We start from the raw sequence: 17,568 nt of genomic DNA, 5'->3' as shown, positions 1-17,568 counted from the left end.
CGACGAGGCCAGCTGCATGGCCTGTTCTAAGTTCTGGTCAAAGAAGACACTTCGGCTTCGACGCGCCGCAAGACAGTTGGCGCAAAAGACGGCGCCAGACCCGGAGAATATCTTAGAGGCTGATGACGACGAGGGCGTCTATGAAGAGGATCTTGACCAGCAGTCGGACCCTGCGTCGGAGCACGACTCTAACTATGATGTGGACGAAGAAGAAGACTACGTCCATGAGGAAGACGTCGTCGAGGTAGGAGACGACGCAGAGGCCATCGGAGCCGTCGATGACGACTCAAGCGATGAGCAAGGCCCACCCGCAGTTGCGGGGCCCAATACTGACACTGTACTCTCTAAGGCTCAGGTCGAGGCATCGCCGGAAGGCCTTAGCCGAGATCTCAATCCACATTCTGTAGCCCCGCGTCAAGGCCCGGCTAAGAATACTTCTAAGGAGCCATCGGTCGATCAACCACAGGTGAAATCGAAACCGAAACCGACAGATGCTAAACCGAAACTGCTAAAAACAGTCCTCGGATCGACGGCCTCGGACTCGTCGGCTCCAATCAAATCTAAGAGTGCCATCGACCCTTCGGGGTCACAAAGGGGCGTCGGCCCGAAGACCGGGGCGCCGACGCCTGTCTCTACAGTCAAGCACGTCGCATTGACGCTGTCGACGTCCAAAGATGGCGACTCGGGCAAAGGACACAAGACAAAAAAGACTCTCAAACCAAAGCTTTCAGCCTCCAAGCCGATCGTGGGCAAGGCCGCCGAGTCGAAGAGCAAACTCGACCCGAAAGAGCATGTTGCATCGAAGCAAAAGAGCATGCCTGCTGCGCACAGAGAGCTCGAGTCTACCCAAGGCCGCAAGCAAACTAGCGATCAGACGAAGTTGGTCAGATCGAAGACAGCGCCACCCTCGAAGAAGGTCGGTTTGTCTCCAATGCTTACGCCACCAATTAAGTACGGACTGCCCCCGACCGCTCGACCCAAAACGTTCGAGCCACAAAAAAGCACCGACACAGCCAAAAAGGTGTCAGTAGTTTCCAGGACTCAGCCCATTGAGGAGGATGTGGTGTTCCAAGCACCCTCATATGACAATCAGTCTAAACTGTTCATAGACTCCGATTCTGGCAGGCTCACTATTTACAAACGGAAAATCGTCCCAGAAACTCCGTTGGAGTCATACAAAATCCCTCTCAATAGGAAAAGGGATTCTGCCACCTCACCGGTTCTTTTTGAACCTGTGGAGTCCTATGGTCAAGAATATGCCTATTCTCCCACACGCAACAATGAGGATGTGGGGGAGGGATACAATGAGGATGAATTTACTTTTCCTGCTGACACAGATCAAGAGGAACCTCAACCCTGGACTGACCCTGGTGAGCCACACACCACGCCTGACACTCAGTCCTATACCGTCAAGACCTCGCCTACTGAAGATACTGCTGCGTTTAACGCACTAATTGAAAGGGTAGCCAATAACCATGACGTGGAAATGCACGCTGACCCAGTGGAGGAAGACTTTTTGTTTGATTCTTTCTCAACTTCAAAAAGATCAGTAAAGACATTGCCTATGCTAAAGGGCGTCCCATTAGCCCATGAATAAGAACCTAATCGCCGATGACTTACCGGTCTTGATTTTGATGGCATCCAGCTGGGCCCAGTGTTTAGGCGGGTGTCTCTTTCTGACTAGAGCGGAACCACTTGACCTGTTTTGCACACTGAATCCTATAAAAACGAGTGGAAAGGATTCTTAGTCTTGCAAGCTAAAACATACTCCTAAGCACTGGAAGACTCCTTTGGTATAAGCCGCCCACTTACGTTTCATACGGCGTCTTGAGTCAATCCTAAACCGCGAGTTTGTGTTTCTTGAAGCTGTCCTCACTTTCTACCTCATACCCCGCTCACGTGACCGCGATGTTATTCATGGGCTAATGGGACGCCCGGGAGTGCATGGCAATCAACCATTGTTTCTATCATTTTTTCAGGCATCCCCTGCCCAGTCACAACGTGCATCAGGTCAGTGAAAGCATTTTTTTATCTAGCTCTAGGAGGTGGCCCAGTGTTTTCAGGAGTTGTGTGTAATAAGTTTGTTTAATTGTGTTTCTGTGTACAGAACATTTGGACAATACCACAACACTCCTCACACGAGATAGCATTTACAGGATTGAAAAGGTAGGCGGGTCTAAGCCGGTGGTCGGCTATGTTAGAAAATACTTTTTATTGAATAGGAACCCTAATTTGATCCATGTGTGTTTTTTGTCTTTATAGAAACCTTGTTGGTCCTGAGGAGAATCCCATAATAGGGGATTCAAAACGCGTCGACCTCTTCTGGCCTATTGTCACTATTAAAGAGTTTAAGGACTGTGTTAGGAAATTACAGGAATTATCCCAACTGACTCTGTTTTCATTATGTAAACTCTATGACTAAGCAAGTAGGGTACACAAATGTATATAAGGAAGCACTCTTGTTGACAAAGGGCCATACCTCAGAGGTATAGTTTGTATGGAAGTGAATGTGAGTTGAATGTCTGGAGTGAGTAAGGTTTGTTGTGGATGTTGTGCCAATTTGTAAATTTGTAAAGATATTGTGTGTTGTTGTAAAAATTGTTTGGATTTGTATATATTTTGTATATGCACAAAAATGTCTTTTGAAAAATAATGAAAAATACTCGGACTAGTGACTATAAATGACTAAAATAAACTAGTGACGTTAGTAAAAACGGACTGGTATGTTTTGTTTCGTATCAGCTCTTTACACTAACTAGAGTCCAGCACTGGCAGTTGTGTTGTTGATTACGCTGGTGGGACTGCAGCACTGGTTGTGCCACCCACAGAAGCAGCCTTTTAAAATGTGTCTAAGGTCTGCCATTGCAGAGCCTGCGTGCAGTCTGGTACTGTCATGCTGACTGGGCAAGTGCACCCACTTGCCAGTCCCTAAACCTTCCCTTTCCTTCATATCAGTCTCCCCTATGGTAGGCCCAAGGGCAGGGTGCATTGTAAGTATAAGGTAGGACAAGCCCTGGTGTGTTGGCATGTCCTAATTAATACCTAATTAATACCTAGTTAATGAGCCCTAAACTGTCCTGTGTTGCTTGTGCTCCGTTCAGGGAGGACCTGGACTGACCGTTTGGGTGGAACTGGGTCAGGAATGAGTTGCATCTGGCTGTGTCCAAACTGAGGTGGCATGGTGGATGAAAAATGATGGATTGGGATGCCAGCGGCTGAGATTTATTCAAGCATTCCCTCACCTTGTCATTGGATGCTATAAGTTTTACGAGTATGCACAGATGTTCATTCCATGCTTATTGTGCCTCTGGAACCCAACTATAAATGGCTGATCAGTCCTAACTAGAACGAAACTGGTCCCGGGTTGCTTGTTTTCCTGTTCATATACGACCTGGCCCGGCAGATTGGACTGGACTGTTCCCATTGGAGCAAGGTCAAGGCTGATTTTCAAATGGCTGTTCCAAACGGAGGTGGCATGATGGGCGAAAAACAAATGATTAGTATAAAGCCAGAGCGATTGTAAGTGGCTAAGACTACTTCAAGCATTCCCTTCATTAACGTGTTTTTTGATATCCAATTTACCAAGCCATCTAGAAGACCATTTTCAGGGCATCGTCCAGAATGGACATTGAATCCTAATTAAGGCTGGTTTGGATACTGCTGACTCTTGCTGCTGGAGTCATGGGTTCCTCTGTGACTATGGGAAGACACTTATGGTATTGGTCTTAGTCTACATGACTCATTAGAAGTTCAAAATACTTTAATGATCGGCTATTTAATAGAGAATGCTTTTTTGGGCAAGAAGGAGATGCTGCGTCTTAGTCCTTTTGCTGTAGCAAAATCCTTTCATTCTAATACAGCGGAAGGGGAATCAAATCAGCCAGTCAACTGCAACTAACTTCTTCCTCTTCCCAACATTACGGGGGAAGCAACATAGTCCCATTATGAAGGAGCACATTCTCCCGGTGGGAGAAAGCATATCCCTTTTTCTACAGACCTGTAAGATGATTAATTTGGACTATTGGATCCTTCAGATTATTAAAAGGGGTATGGACTCTCCTTCCACAAGCACCAACCCTGTTGTCCCCTTCCCTCCTCCTTCTTCAATGGCTTAGAAACATCAGTGGATCCTGCTGCAGATAGACAGTGGAGAAAGTGCTGAAGCAGGAAATTGGGGAGGAGTGCTATTCTCAGAACTTCCTGATTTCCAAGAAGGACAGCAGCCTACAACTGATCCATTACATGAGGTAGTGGAATTGGTTCCTATGAAAGAATAAATTCAGGATGCTGTCCATAGCTCAAGTTTGACTGGTTCTGGCAGATAAAAACTGGTTGGTCTCAATAGAACTTCAGGCTGCGTACTTTCATATTCCGATACTGCAGACCCACAGGAAATGCTTTTTATAGAGGGTTGTACCCATTACCTAAGTATTGAACACCTTTCTGGGTTGGCGTTGGCACCGCAAGTCTTCATAATGATAATGTTAGTGGTAGCAGCACATCTCAGACAACCGGGGAAAGGAATGTACCTGTTTTACCGCCTGACTCATTAAAACCAGTTCATAAAAGTTGGCGTTGCCTCATCTCCTTTCAACAGTTCACACTTCTGTTCAAACCGGTATTTTTGATCAGTCCGCCGGTATCTTACCAGGAAAGTTCTCAGTGCCTACTGCTCATTGGAGCGGTACTTTACACCTTCTGGCTTGGAGCCTTCCCTCCTCCAAAGAGGATCCAAAACATTCAGAATATGTTTCCAATGTTTGAAGTGGTAGACCAGTTTTAGTCCAGAAGGTCCTACTCAGCCTGTATGCTTCCTGCTTTCTCTTGGACACCCATGCATGTTGGCATATGAGGGCTCTTTCTTGGTGCTTCTGCATACAGTAGTTCCAACATCAGGGAGACCTATCAGTCTCCATGAATTCTGTACTTGAGTTAAGCTGATGGGGAAAAAGAAGAAAACTTTATGAAAGTAAGACCTTTTGGTCCCTCTTCAGCAGTGTCCATGGTAGTACCGAACGTCTTCCCCTTTGCGCGGGATATGCAGCTTGAGGACCTGGAGATCAGAGGCTTTTGGTCTTCTGCAGAGCAGTAGTTGGATATCAGAGTGCTGGGTTTGAGGGCTATCCTGTTGTCACTCTCTTCCATTTCAGGTACCTCGATTCAGGTCTTGACCAAAAACACAACTGTTATGTGGTACATAAACAAGCAAAATTGAGTAGGATTTCAGGCTCTGTTGAGCAGCACATGAGCCTGTAGAAATGGGAACATCAATGTTGTCTCTGGCTGATCGCCAAACATTTGGGGAGGTTCTTGAATACCAGAGCCGACAGCCTCAGTCGGCCTTGAGTGGTGTCATCACCCAGAGGTAGTCCAAGACATCCTCACTCTTTGGGCCACACCTCAGGTGGACCGATTCACAACTCTGAGCGAAGCTCATATCCTGATATTCTGCACCCTACAGTATTCATTGCAGGGCGCTTTGGGGATGTGTTTCAGATGGTTTGGAAATTTCCACTTCACTGCATATTACCTCCCACATCCTATGGCACCTCACTGTAATAGCTCCTCATTGTCTATCGCTCAGAAAAAATCTCTTGTCACAATAGGGAGGAGAGATTCTGTATTTCAGTCTTCAGAGTCTGCCCCCTTTATGCGGGGATACTGAATGGAGTAATCTGAGCACATTTCAGCTGGGAGTTGTAGACATTGTACTTTCTGCATGTTGCCAGGCCACAAAATCTCTATACTCTAGTAGATGAAACTAATTTGATTCCTGATTTTTTGGTTTAGGGGTAGATCATTGAAAAGGATTCCTCTATATTGTGCTTCAATGTGTTTTGACCTTAACACATCAAGGTGCAGTAGTTTTGGTGAAAGGTTATCTTTAAGCCTTATCAGCATTCTGTTGTCTACCAGATAAACCGTCCCCGTTCAAGTCTTCGGTGTTTTCAAGATTCCTGAAACGTTTCACCAACATGTACTCGACGATGCCTTTTATTATGTCACAATGTAATCCTAATCTAGTTTCATTATTTCTTATGGGAACTGTAAAGATGAGTCCAAGAAATATTATAATTGTAGTCTTTATTGAAGAGTAAGTACAGGAACCTCCAGCTCATCCACAGCCTGCTTCACAGCTCAGTTTCATCTCTCAAGAGATAACATTCTAAGCTGCTAGGCAACCATTAACATTCTACATTAGTCATCTCTACACACCTTCCCCCTTATATATCCCACAACAAAATCTTGAAGGAAACTATTATACAGAACAGAAAAATGAGTGAAAATCAATTTAACTACAAGGAGAAAAACACTTAGATACATTTCCCAAACTCCAAGTAGTCCCATCACACAGAATCACCACATTCTTCTTCACTTCCTTCACCTGAACAGGTTTAGAGAACTTGCTATCACCCTTGACAATAAAACCTTCACGTCTCACTACAACCCAATCACCAGATTTTATGTTAGGAAATTTGACACCTTTTGAGTGATCATAATGTTTGGCAGCAATGATTTGTTTGTTAAGCACTTGATCTCCAACCTCATCACGATTCACCCATACACATTCCCTGTCTTTCAACCATCCTGGTACTTCTTTCAAACCTGGTTCCCTTCCTTTAAGAGAAATGAAAGGTGACACTCCAGTCATGGAATGTGGTGTTACCCTATAAGACCACATCAGCTTCTTCAATTCTTCAGACCAGGACAAACCATTGCACAAAGAAAGTTGTATATTGTCCAAGATCAGGCGATTAATCCTCTCAACTAAGCCATTGGCTTGTGGCCTAAATAAGGCAACTCTCTCATGTTTAATCCCTTTCCCACACAGGAACTCCACCATTTTCCTAGAAATTAATTGCGGACCATTGTCTGACACCAAGACCTTTGGAATCCCCATCCTCGTCGCCAATGTAAAGATGAGTCCAAGAAATATTATAATTGTAGTCTTTATTAAAGAGTAAGTACAGGAACCTCCAGCTCATCCACAGCCTGCTTCACAGCTCAGTTTCATCTCTCAAGAGATAACATTCTAAGCTGCTAGGCAACCATTAACATTCTACATTAGTCATCTCTACAGGAACTTGTTTTGAACCTTTACACAATTGTCATCGGAGACTACTAACTTAAAATGGGCTTCTCAGTAGCCATCACTTAAGCTTGATCTTTTAGCGAGTCTCCAGTTCTTTTTGTTTTACACCTTTTCCTTGCTTCTTTCCAGGCAAATGGTGCTGCAAACTAAGGTTGCTTTCATGACTAAAGTGGTATCATCTTTTCATCTAGGGCAATCCTTCACCGTCCAACCTTTTATCCTCTGTCACATCTTTCCAAAGAGGATGAAAGACTACACAGGTTACACCATACAAGGGGAGTGAATTATTTCATCAGTTGTACTGAGGACCTTAAATCAGATTTGTCATGCATGATCTAAAAAGGTAAAGCAATATAAAATGAACAATTTCCAGATGGATTCCTCTTGTATTATGCTTCATATAAAAAAGCTGAAGTTCATTCTCCCAGAGCTGAATCTTTCACAACAGCAATAGTAAGAAGGGTACATATAGCAGACATATTCGGGGTCACTACATGGTCTTTTCACATACTTTTGCCAAAGGTTACTGTTTGGACCCTGAACTACAAAGAGATGGCCACTTTGCCTGCTCAGTACTTAAAGATTTTCTGTTATAGAAGTTAAGTTATTTTGTTCACTCCCTCCTCCAACAGCTTATTTCTTGGGAATCTTTTCAAAGGTGAGGATTGAGCAGGTAGAAGTATCCATGAGAGAAAGTTACATACTTTCAGTAACGATCTTTTTGAGGGGATACTCTGTCGACCACTAGATTCCTTACTGCCCCACCATACTATTACTCTAACGGAGATAAAAAAAATTACTACTGAAATGTATTTAACTAAATTATGCAAAACAACAATTTTCAAGTTCAGTATGAAAGTCAAGGGGATTTGAATCCAGTGGTCACATCACGAGTGAGTCTGACGTCCTAACTAAGTTGCCTCCATCTGCCAGAGTCAGAGAGCTATTATAAAAGTTTCTGGATCCAGTCTGCACCTGGGAATATTCAAAGGTGAGACATCTACAGTTAAATAGCGTATCCACCAGAAAGATAGTAACCAAAGGTAAGTAACATTTTCAATGGTTCCTTCTGCTCACCATTAGACACTTGTGTCCAACATCTACTCATTTTCCAAACAAAAGGGCCGCCAATAGAATATCCATGGCCCTTATGGTGAGTGGAATGCTTGAACCATCGCCCAAGTGTTAAATATCCATGTTGGAGTACATATAACAGTTGTTCATATTTTTGCACATACATATTATCATAAGAAGAATTGATGAATATTTGTGTTTTTATTCACAGATCATGATCAGCATAGGACTTATGTTTTATGTTGTTCATCGAGCTCAAGTTGAACTGAATGCAGCAATTGTAGCCTGTGAATTGGAAATGGAGACTTCTGTCATTGAAAACAATCATTTAAACTGCAGTGGTTCAACATTTTGCAACAAAAGGACATTGGCATTTTCTGGAGGAGGAATCAACATTGTGTGATTAGAATTAGACAAATGTAAGGTTGTTATAAACCTAAACAATTGCCGGGTTGCCTCAAAATATTTTCTAAAACTCACGGAGTTCTTTCACTTCTTGAGAGAAGATATTTAATATATACATGTATGTGTACAAAATGTTGTTTTGTGAAGAAATGTTTGTGAACATTTTATACTTTTTTTTTTTTTTTTTTTTACAAAACTGCCCAACAAAGACATTTTATTGATGAACTTCGAATAAAGGCAGCAGATTGAATGACTAAAACTAGGCCCACCGGGCTGTTTTTGGCACTTTGCGTTTTTTTTAAAGTGCTTTATTCTAAGGCAAATCTCTATTTGCTTTAACTTGGACAGAACGATTTCAAATAGTTGTTCTTGGTCTTAAGCTTCTGCTCAAAATCATGTTTCTTTGTAAAACAGTAGAAATAGGTTAATGGTTGTAATATTTAATTTTAGTTTCTTTATTTATTAGACTACATAAACATTTACAAGATACTATTGAAGGTTGTATGCAATGTATGTACTTATTCGTGGCTATGCGTTATTTTTTAAATTTGAGACATTACTTGAAAAGTGTTTTATTTTGCTAATTATGGAGACCATTTTTCAAGAATGAAACATTGAAAACTGAATTATATTTTTGTAAATTAGGGAAGCAAATTGTCACAGAGCCATGCATAGAATTACAATCGCACCTACGCCTAAATTAGGGCTGTTGACTAAAGTGCTCTTAAATGTAAGCTTGTAATGTATACTGCTATATGCAATCTACCCAAGGGATATTGATTAATGGATGACAGAACCTACTGTCTTCCTTGTTAACAAATTGCCCAATCAGTGTAGTTTTCATGAATACCAACACTATAGTTTTTCCATGGCATTATTGCATTGTACATGAGCGGTTTTTTCATGTTTACGTTTTTTCGAGCTTCTAGTGAAATTGTTATACCTACATTTTTTTAATTATGCATGCACGCAGATTAGCAAAGTAATTCCATATAAAGTGCTGGAGGTTTGAAGAATTTGTGTTAATACGTTGCCTTTAACGTTCATTCTTTTTTCTTTTGTTAAAGCTTTAAGAATGAAGATAAACTAGTTAGCCTCTTATTCTTTTATTTTGAGTGCAATCCATTTTAAATAAAAAATGTACTTGTCACTTTTGAGCGAACAAACTAAAAATGCGCACAGTAATTTTTTTGTAGTTAAAAACACTTTTGTTTATATTAAACATCCAGTCATGTACAATTAAAAAATAGCATTTATCTGTAAAATGTAAGTTCTCTTTCTGTAAATACCAACACAATTTGAAGAATATAATTGGATTCAAATGAAATCATTTGTTTTCCCTTCTTTAAGTTGCTTTGTTGAACATTTTTCTTTGGAGTCATTTCATCTGAATAACATCAATTTTGTCAGTATTGATGGTTGGTTTGTTTACAGTTGCTCTCCATTTTCTCAGTGCTCATATTATACTTATGGTTAATTTAAACAAATTTAATTTGTATTGCATTGTGTAGACAACACTGTTACTTTACGAGAGTATGTTTAACAGTGTTTTCCTAGTATATCTTTAGATGATACAGCGTGTCCCTATTAGCAGTTTGAAAAGGATAAAAGCAGCAACATTTTGAGTGTTGGGTACGTATATTACAGGTCCCCAAAAAATTTCACGTGCAAAATGTAGCTATCTTATGTTCATTACCAGGCCATTCTAAATTCAGATTGTTTGAATAAGTGCATTAAAGGCTAATTGCCTTTTTTTTAAAAAAGTGTACATTTATTGTAACAATATTGCCAGATTTTTGTATGAAGTTCATATGTTGGCATGATGATTTGTGATTTATTTTCGTGACCATTTTAGTATACAATCTGTTTTTGCTTATTGCCTAAATATGTTAGTAGAAGGAATATTTGACTTGAAAATATGTAATTTTTCTGTTGAGCAGATTTCACTTTATTAAAACTTTCATTCTCATGAAAGAAGGATTTGATGTTCTCACTTGTTGACTTTTTGTTATGTGTAACGTAATCCACACTGAATCAAGTATGTGTTATTTTGTGAGCACCACAAGCTTTGATTTAACTGTTGAATAATTTCCTATTAGCCATCATCTGTTTTCCATGTGCCACAGATTTACAGTTTCTGTCATCCAAGCCCCTCCATCTTCCCTGATATTTCTCAATTAATACATATGTCAAATGTAGCTAGAGCAGATATGTTGGTGCAAAAACATCCCCTGACTTTTAATGTATTCCAAACAAAAGTCCTCAGTGTGTCTCAACTAGTGAAAGGGGTGACCGCCTTAAACCCCTTTACATTTCTGGACACAGTCCAAATTTAATACATTCACTGTGAACACCATGGAGGAACACTCGTAAATTCTCTTTGTTGGAATTTAGATAGGTTTGTTCTTTATTTAAAACTAACTTGCTTTTAGCCAGCATGTGTTTCGTACAGGCCAATATGCCTCAACTTCTTCAGGGCTAGAATAACATATGAATGTACAATTATATAACTCCTATCATACTATGATCAGTGAAACTGACAGAGAATGGACTTCATGTCCTTGATGAACTTTGTGATGAAAGTCGCCATTTTCGGGTTGATGTCAGGGCTGCAGGCCACCGTATTAGCCAAGAAGAGATCCGGGTATATTGCTCGCAGCCGTACCATCTGCTTCTGGTGCATGCGCTTCTTTATATGGCTGACCATGTAAAATGCTATTTTAGGGGCCAGGACCCAATCCACAGATCAGGAGTGGTATGTCTTCTGGGTTCAGCATACCTGGTACCCCTGGCAGTCTTGATCGCCTGTGTCCCCAACCTGGGTCTCTTGGCACCATCTTCCGATCATCAGTGTCTACTCTTGCTCACCTGGTTCGTCACCCCAATCCCTGTCAAGGGTTGTCTGAATCGTCCCTGGCTTTATGTGTTCCTGGATGGGAACAGGAATCATCCTACGGGATACAACCAGTCTGGGGATTTTGTGCACAACCACGACATCTAGAGGCCTTTTTACAAAGGCTTGGTGAAGCCTCTCAAAGGTGTCAGAGGGGGTAGAGGTTGCTGTAGTTTTGGCAGCAGGTCTGGTCTTGTGTTTGCTCCTGGGGCATCCTGATATTCGCTAAGAGGCGTAAGCCTCAGTCCCTCTCTATTTTGGGGTAGCAGACTATGTTAGACAGTCAGCTCCATTTTTCTCTGATTCAGGGGAGCTAGAGCTGATGATACTGCCCTCTTCAAAGATGCATCAATTGCATTCACCAACTCTTTATGAATGGGGAAGAGGCTCTGCTCCTCCTCCACCGACTCTCACATCTTAAACTAACCTGCCACGGATGCCCGGGTGATAAGGAGGAAAATACATGAAGAAACGCAGTGTGCCATATATGAGATCTATATTAGCAATGTGGTGCTTGGACGAATGCTTGATGGAATATCTATATCGGCAATCTTTTGTTGTGGCCAATGCTTGTTGGTAAAATAATTGTGGAGGCAGACTAGCTTTTCGCCCTTCAGTACTAATGGGCTGTTTACTAGACCGAGATCACTAAGCGGAGTGAACTGCTTGGTTGGAGCACAGACAAGCTGGGGCAGCTTCTCTCACACACACTGAGAAATATTTTGAGAGACTTGGATAGATGGAAAGAGAAGCACAACACTAAGGGTGATAGATGTATAAAGAACAGCTTGTCAGATTCTTGAGAGAGCAGCACTAAACCAACTGAGATACTGTACTGGCATCATAATAAGAGCATAAGATAAAGGTATAGTGTGCTTTTAAAAAGACAGGATTATGATAATGAGAATCTACAAGTGTTCCTCCATAGTGCTTAATGTTAGTGCATTACATTTCTCAAATAATACCTACGTTACAGCTGAGTTGCTTACAGCTAATGTGCTCTTTTTGCCCCAAGAACACATAACAATCAAACAGAAACCTCCCCTAATATTAAACGCAAGGAGCACTGCGTAAACATGTCTATTTCTACCACATATCTAGTGCGCCTTTTATCAGTGAACATATCTATATCTGTTTCTCACATCACTATGTGCCTCAAGTGTTTACTCAGCAACAAGGCATATTCATGTATTCACATGTTTATTCAGTGCTGCAGAGTGGTTTGACCACATTACAGAGCACCTGAAGTTTTAGAAGTCGCTTTAAGTAAATTTTCAATTCTATTTTATTTGTCAAAATTAGTAACTTCTTATTATTCTTTTTCTAATACTATTAATTACTTTCATTACCACCCAATAAAAACTATCACCTATTTTGCATCCCTATGTGTCAAAAATGTACCTATAAAGGTATACAAACTTTTTGCCTTGCCTCTAAGGGCCCGATTACGATACAGTGAGGAAGGCCTCCTAACGGCATTTGCTCCCTCCGACTACGATTGGGAATGTGTCTTTCTGACCGAGGCCCCGATACAGTTAGGAAGGCCTCCTAACGGCATTTGCTCCCTCCGACTCCGAACGAGGAACGTGTCTTTCCGACCAAATCATAATGGTTTCCGACTGACCGATTGCAATTCCAGTCAAGTGTTGAAAATATCTCAATCCGAAGCCGACGCCATTTGGAATGACGAGCAGTACGGAGCAGAATTGAACGTCTCTACGGGCTGCGTTTCCGAACAACCGATTACGACGCTGGATTCAGGCAGCCTTTCTGAATTATGGCATCCAACTTGAATTGGCAGTCAGAATCGGACTTTGGGGGCCCATAGCGGGCACCCTGCACCCAGAGCCTACCCATTTGGGCCCATGAGTCCCCGCCTACCAGCCATGCACCCTGTGGCAGGCACCAGGGGTTGCCCGCCACAGGGTTTCTCATTTTCCCCAGCCACCCCTTTCTTCAATGGGAACCTATGCATTCAGTCTGAACATAGGCTCCCTATGAAGTCAATGGGAGTTCGACCCAATCGTATCTGGATGCATCGTAATTGGTCGGTCGGACTGTCCCAATTCGAGTCGGTCGGAAACACTTCCCAAACCGATTTGGCGGGAATGCTTTCCTAACCTTATCATAATTAGGCTCCTAGTTGGGCACACTAACACTATAGGCTCCTTAAGCTTCCATTGCATTATTTTCTTCTGAGAGTGTGCTACTGTCCTATATTTAGTACATTCATGACCTTGCGTACTGCACGTTTTTTACAGTAGCAAAACCAGGTTTTGTGACTGCAAAACATCTTTTCAGAATGGACAGTACCCCTTTTATGGTTGAGAAAAGTTTGCCAAACTCGTGGAAAAGTTTTGTGACCCTTTGCAAGTCGCAAAGAGATGTATCAACAGAGGCTTGTGACTTCATTTGCTGTTGCAAGCCATTGAAAACCTGCCAGTCCTCAAAATGGCATGGTGGTAGTTTTGTTCAGGATTTCATTTTGGAGGTGCGGGCATGGATAAAAGGGGAGTGAGTGGTCAAAGGGACCACAGCCTGCACCATACCAGTTTATTCCCTTTTAAGTTTCATGTACTGGAAAGCAAATATACGGTTAATGGTCTGCTGCTTGCAGGTCATCTTCCATGCATCTGCACCAATTTATTGGGGAGAGGGGTGCCAAATGTGATCAGCTTTATTAATATTCATTAAGTTGTCTGTCTTCACTCACCTAAGAATAGGAAATTTGCAATTGGACTTGTTAGGTCTTGCTTCTACCTGCCACGCTACAGTGAGACCAGGACTACGGGTCCCAGCACCATTTGCGGCTCTCCTGCCTGCTGCCAACAAGGATCAGCTGCACCTGGATATGCTTTAAAAACAGCGCAGCCGTACTACAGCGCTGGGCGCTCACTCTTGCTTCTGCCTGCCATGCTACCGGGAGACCTGGATAACGGGTCCCAGCGCAATTTGCGGCTCTCCTGCCTGCAGCCAATGAGGATCACCTGCACCTGGAGGTGCTTGAAAAACAGCGCAGCCTTCCCGCGGCACAGGACATGCGTGGACGTGCCAGGCCTTGCCCAGGCAAACCTGGGCCAAGGACAGGCCTGTCTGAGCCCAAAAGAGGTCGGGCTGGGCCTATTCTCTTGGCACTGCGATTCCTGCCCCTTAAGTTGGGTCTGTGTGGCGAATATTTGCACTGAAGCTATAAGACAGCATTAGGTAAATTAATTTTATTTGTCCTGAAGAAACACAAAGGGTTCTTGCAGCATGGGGAAACGGAAACTCACACCTGACCCAAAAACCACAGATTCCACTCTTGATGGATATTTGCAAAAGGTTCTTTGACACCTATTCCTGAACCACTCCGATTCACTTTTACCTCCCTCTAATAATGACTCCCAGTTTGCTATTCCCGGAACTGTTAATGTTGAGAGACCCCAACCCCCTATCTCTCCTACTGTGATAGTTCTGAGTCAGGGTGTACCTCGTGGCACACAGGATGGTGGAGAGTGCCCTACTCGCACAACTTTGGCGAAGGCTGGCCCACTGATGAAACAGATGGAAAGAGGAAACAAACGGAGAGGACGGGGATTGCTCATAAGACTAATCGCCAGTCACTGAGGATAAAAAGATCTGAACAAACCCACGTATTAGGAAAAGTCGGTTTATCGTGTACAAGAGGGGTAACCAATACTGTGCAGAATGGGTCTTATATTTTAATTGGAAAATGTTGTTGGTTAGTCCAGGAGGCCATAGCTCCCATTCTGACAAGACTGACCAGCATAGAGAAGCAACTAGCCCTTGTCCGTCAAGTGCTAGCGCCAGTGGAAAGGACACCAGTATACAAACTGGTAGAGAGAGATTTACCATCAAGTGACACAGCCGAAGGGCAGGGTGTCTTTTTTTTTTCAGGTGCCTCGCTTAATGGGGTGGCCCCTGTGAGAGCTCCATCTAACCTCAATACCATTGCCCCCTCTCACGGTCGCACTCAGGCTGTCATAAATATTAGCACACCTGCCAGGTTATCAAAAGACCCTGTTTCTCAAGGGAAACCCCCCCATATAGAGTCAATACCTGGGACATGGCGTTTTGTGTAAAAAAAAAAACACCTAATCCAGTGGGCGGGGTAGATCCCTTCCTGGGAACACAGTATCAAACAATCGGTTAGATGGCCCATTAGGTGGGAGGGGGATGATTGATTCACTAAATTTGCCCCCTACACTCTGATTTTAACGGGGGTTCCACTGTTATTTCCCTGCCATCAAGAAAGTTGCCAGAGGTTCATAAATAGATCTGCACATTGGTGCTCTAGGAAAACTCTGCCCTGTTTTAACTGGTTTGATTATATTATTATGGCCAGGCTGGTGAGTTGGGTAGCCCGCAAGAAGAAGAGTATTCGGGGGGGATTGTGTTTTGCTGAATTTCAGTGATGCGAGGTGTTTGCACCTTGCCCTAAAACTTCTTAGAGACTCACCTAGTGAACAGATAAAGGCTCGACCTTTGGCTTTCTTTTACCCCCTAACCTGGTTTTCTCTATTAGTCAGCGGCCCATCCAGCCTAGACAAATCATAGATGTCGCTATCCACCCCTCCTCTTTCATCCAAATTGCTATGAGGACCTCTCCGGTCTAACTGAGATCGATTGTCTGTTTATGCAACCTGAACGTAAAGCTGATCTGCGGTTAGACCATCTGCTTTCATAGTTACACCACCGAACACTGGCCAGAGTCACCCTATACCCTCAGTTAAATTAATCTCCTGGAATATTGCAGGCATCCTTTCTAAATTATTGGACGAGGTTTGGTTGGAATATATCAGGGGATTTGACATCATTTGTTCGCAGTAAACATGGTCTAAAGAGAGCATTGTGATGGATGGCTATTCTCTTGACGTGCCTGCACCCCTTCTCCAGCTGGGAGGGCAAAAGGAGGGCTGGTAACCTTAATCACAGTTAAATTCGGTTCTATAAAAGTTCACAGTGTAGGATCGTCACAATGGTTCCCACTGATTATGATCGAAAATCGGATGCAGGTGAGAGTTTTAATTGTAAATTGATACAATAACTTTGACCCAAAGAACTGTCATGTCATAGAAGCCCTACAAATGGAAATCACTAATGTTTCTGGGATTTTGCAGCCTTTGTTTGTTCTATGGTTGGGGGACTTTAATTGTATGTTTTGTGAGCACAGCAAAGAACAAGTTTGTCGTCTGTTGTTTCTCAGTCTAGTGTCCCACTTTTGTTGGCAGGGGTGACTAATGTTATGTTTATTTCCAGGGAGTTTTCTTCGATTGTCTGTGATTTTACTATAGAACCAAATCCTTCAAGGGACCACAACCCCACTCACTGTCTTACTTAAAGTAATAGCTCAGGCAGCAGGGGTGATGGTTGCCGGATTCACTATACTCATAGCAAAGGGGTAAGAATAAACTATGGTGAGATAAATCCACCACAATTTGTGGGTGAAATAGTCAAAACAAACCATGATCTGATAACGGGGTGCCTCCAACAGAATTTTTCCTCAGCCATGATCGTTCAAAACTTCAAAAGAATCTGCACTAATGTAGCTGATAGACTAACGCACCCGGCTAGGTCCATACAGCACCTAGAGATACGATGGTTCAATGCTGAATGCTCCAGAGCCTGCAAGACCCTAAAAATTGACCATCCAATTAGCCCCTCTTAATAGAGCACAAATCAAATATGCTGGCGACTATATAAAAGTACCATCAATAGAAGAAAAGAGGAGTTGCTGTGTTTAGCATGACAGGATTTGGAGAGAGCAATGCTCTTAAATATAGCAAAAGTTTCTGGGCCATTACTAATTGACTACAATTTATGAAGGAGGTGAAAAAGATGGAGTCCATGTTTCTGGGAGACACCTGGGAATCCTATTTTGCGACCTTATTTAACTAAAGTGGTCGGAAGCTTGCAGCGAGCAATGAGGACCTCACCGTAGATCTAGCACAGGCCTCTGAGCTCAGTGGCTCATTTACAGTGGCAGAAGGTTGAAGAAGCGTTAGCGAAAGAAATTTGTAAGAAGGCCCTAGGTCTAGATGAAGTCCCATTGGATCTATTCAAAATAAATATTAATCTTTGGGCTCCCCTGCTGACGAATGTT

General features: G+C 42.7%; 1 protein-coding gene across 1 annotated transcript in view; it reads left to right on the top strand.

The window, feature by feature from the left end:
- TMEM64 (transmembrane protein 64) overlaps window positions 1-10,552 on the top strand; it is a 137,660-nt gene extending 127,108 nt beyond the window's left edge. Inside the window, exon 3 of the mRNA XM_086965979.1 lies at window positions 8,379-10,552. Coding sequence (XP_086822105.1) covers window positions 8,379-8,570 — 192 coding nt within the window. The 3' untranslated portion in view covers window positions 8,571-10,552. The remainder of the gene's footprint in view (window positions 1-8,378) is intronic.
- The last annotated feature ends 7,016 nt before the right edge of the window (window positions 10,553-17,568 follow it).

The sequence above is a fragment of the Lissotriton vulgaris genome, chromosome 4_1 (genome assembly GCF_964263255.1).
Source record: "Lissotriton vulgaris chromosome 4_1, aLisVul1.2, whole genome shotgun sequence".
NCBI classification, from domain to species: Eukaryota; Metazoa; Chordata; class Amphibia; order Caudata; family Salamandridae; genus Lissotriton; species Lissotriton vulgaris.
Note: the sequence above shows the minus strand (reverse complement) of the source record. Positions and strands in the feature narration are given on the sequence as shown.